The sequence below is a fragment of the Mesitornis unicolor genome, unplaced genomic scaffold (genome assembly GCF_000695765.1).
Source record: "Mesitornis unicolor isolate BGI_N332 unplaced genomic scaffold, ASM69576v1 scaffold40174, whole genome shotgun sequence".
NCBI lineage: Eukaryota > Metazoa > Chordata > Aves > Mesitornithiformes > Mesitornithidae > Mesitornis > Mesitornis unicolor.
The window spans coordinates 4330-7040 of record NW_010182822.1 but is presented as its reverse complement, the minus strand read 5'-3'; the positions used below and the strand labels follow the sequence as shown (position 1 = coordinate 7040).

Genomic DNA, 2711 nt, shown 5'->3' with positions numbered 1-2711 from the left:
GGGGAAGCCGAATCCCTAAAATAATTTAAAACGTGCCGGAGCCGGCTCAGGAGCCAGCGTCAAAGTTGCTCTTCGCCCCACACCATGCTCTGGAGAGCCCCTGTGAGAGCTGGGGGGTCTGCAGGGGAGAGGGTGGGCATCTCCTGGCTAAAACTTTAGTCCTTAACCCTGATCTTTTCCTCTTTAACCCCGATCTTTTCCTAATTTTTCTTATCTTTTCAGTTCTGTGAGACTGTGAAGATGATTATTCGGGACCAGAGAAGCGTCCTCGCTTCAGTGCTCGTGGGATTAGCATCAATATTCTGCCTGGGTTTGGCACCCTCCACCACGCTCCCCACTATCTTTATTCCCTTCTTTCTGTGGATGGCTGGCTGACAGCCTTCCCGGAGGCCAGCTTTTGTACATAGGATGTATACTACCGTATTTATGAAAGCACAGATTACTCATCGGCGTTGTGTAAAGTTTCTTAAACCTTGTGTGCCATTTTTGAACGCAACTTTTGTCTAGAACACAGCGCACAAGGCATAGCTTACTGTGTAAGCCAAATAATAGATTTCCTGAAAATCTCAGTTGGTACCTTTTAACACACCTTTAAATCATGAAAAAGTAGGGTTGCGATGCAGTTCTGCTCCTCGCCTTTAGCCGTAAGTGATTCTGGGAATATCCTTCGTGCTCTTCTATTTCTGAGCTGCACACCCAGGTGCCGTTGTTCATAAAAACGGATGATGGAGTTCCACAAAGTGATGAGCATTGAGAACAAACTGCTTACCTCTTCCTTTGATAGAGTTTCTATTCAGAAGTTACTGTCTCTATTCCTAAAATACCCTTTAGTGCAGATACGAGCAAGTAAACTGACTCTTTTTGATAGCAATGAAGAAAAACCAACCCTAGGCTGGGTGCTCTGTGCTGCAGCAGCACATCTGGCTGGACCGGCTGCAGTCCTTAGACTTCCCTTCTGGGAAATGCTCCCAAACCTCTCATTTGTATTAATTATGTAAACACTTGCTACCATATTGAACAACTTTTTGATTTGGTTTGAGATAAGGAAAGGTGGCGATTCCTTAGCACTTTCTTTGCTACAGACAGTGGTTTTTATGGCTGATGTAACTGACTGCAGAGGGGTTTAGAGATACAGGGCAAAACTAGCTTGCTTTATGACAACTAGTGACACAGATGTCAGAAATGCCTGGTGTTCCAGGGCACGTCATGGAGAGGAGGAGGAGGAGGACAAACACCAATTTGGTTCCTACCTTCCCTCAGCAATGGGACCCACGTGGGTGCCATAAGGCATCAGGGATCATTGGAGCAGTTTCCGTGGTGGCTGTGTTGTCATTTTGGATATTGCCTTAAAATGGGGTGCCTCTCGGTGAAAGACGACGTGTCTTTCTGTACTCATCTCTTGCCAATAAGTGTTCACTTGCAAGCCTGCAGTTGGTGCTAAACATGTTTCATCTTCAACGTTGAGGCCTTTCTGCTTATTGAGAATGTGTAAAGTTGGATTTGAAATCTGGTTCACCCAACCAATCGTTTGAGTGCTAAAAACCTTTGCTATTCTTTTTTCCTTAGCAATGTCTTGATGTATGCAGAGAAATTGTTCAGCTCCTCGTATGCCTTGTGTGCAGTACAAGCACTTAGACTCTCACACACTGTGCTTGCCTTCCTTCTTAGTCAAATACGATGGTGTCTTCACCAAGGACTGAACCTCAGATTTATTTCTTTCTATGAGTAGTGGTCAGTGTCCTGTCATCAGCTCTGCTACTGAAGTGCCCACTACAAACCCACTTCTCCTTCCCCAAGACCTCGCGGTTGCTTCAAGACTGGATTCTCGACCTGCGAGTCTCCTTGGCTGCTCTCTGATCATCTTTCTTCTTCTGGCTGCCGAAGAAGAAATATATCTCGTTTGTAACTGATGAAGAATGTAAAGAAGAATGTAAAATGTGTGATTCTGTAAAGACTGGGGTGAAATCCCAGGCTCGGAGGAAGGAGCAGGATGACCGCTGCTGCCGGCAACCGAGCGGGGCTTTCAGGACACGTTGAGTCTGCAGTCGCAGCTCCAAAGCCGCTGGATATCCATTGCTGTTGGATCCTTGTAAACAGCTTCTGTTCTGCTTTCAAAGACTGCAACGCTCAGTGTAACTGTTCCTGGTAAACTTTTACAATTAAGGTGTTTTTTAATTAACATGAATTGCTTTTTCATAGTGTACCATTAATAATATTTACATAAATTCCAGTGTGGTGGTTTTTTTTTTTTTTACTTGCTGTGCATAAGGTATGAACTGTAGTCATTACTGTAATTATATAAATAGAATTTATTCATTTAAAAATGTCTGCTGGCCTCTTGCAATTGAGTATAATGTTATAGCGTTTCTCTAACATATCCCAGTAGGGCACTGAACAGCCCATTAACATGTGGTTACACGGTGTCTGATTACAGGTGGGCTTTTCTTTTCCCCTTTATTTACTTGGGATTTATAAGAATTCCAGTAATTCTTATGATACGTTTATACAATAAACAATGGGGTCATGACCAGTAACCAAACCGTAAGTGGGATTTTTGGGAGGCAGAGCGCAATGTTCCTGCTCTAGGACCAGTGCTCCTGCCTTGCTAATGATGCTGAGCAAGAAGCATCCAGATTAGAACGAGGGGACTAAACTGAGATTTTGATAGGTGTCTGTGGGACAGAAATGAAACCAGCTTCTCGGAGACATCC

General features: G+C 44.1%; 1 protein-coding gene across 1 annotated transcript in view; it reads left to right on the top strand.

Annotated features, from left to right (window-relative positions):
• LRAT (lecithin retinol acyltransferase (phosphatidylcholine--retinol O-acyltransferase)) overlaps nucleotides 1–375 on the top strand; it is a gene marked incomplete at its 5' end in the record, with an annotated part of 1068 nt that extends 693 nt beyond the window's left edge. The window contains 1 exon segment of the mRNA XM_010183913.1: nucleotides 39–375. Within this exon segment, the coding sequence (XP_010182215.1) occupies nucleotides 39–375 (337 nt within the window).
• Between the last annotated feature and the right edge of the window lie 2336 nt (nucleotides 376–2711).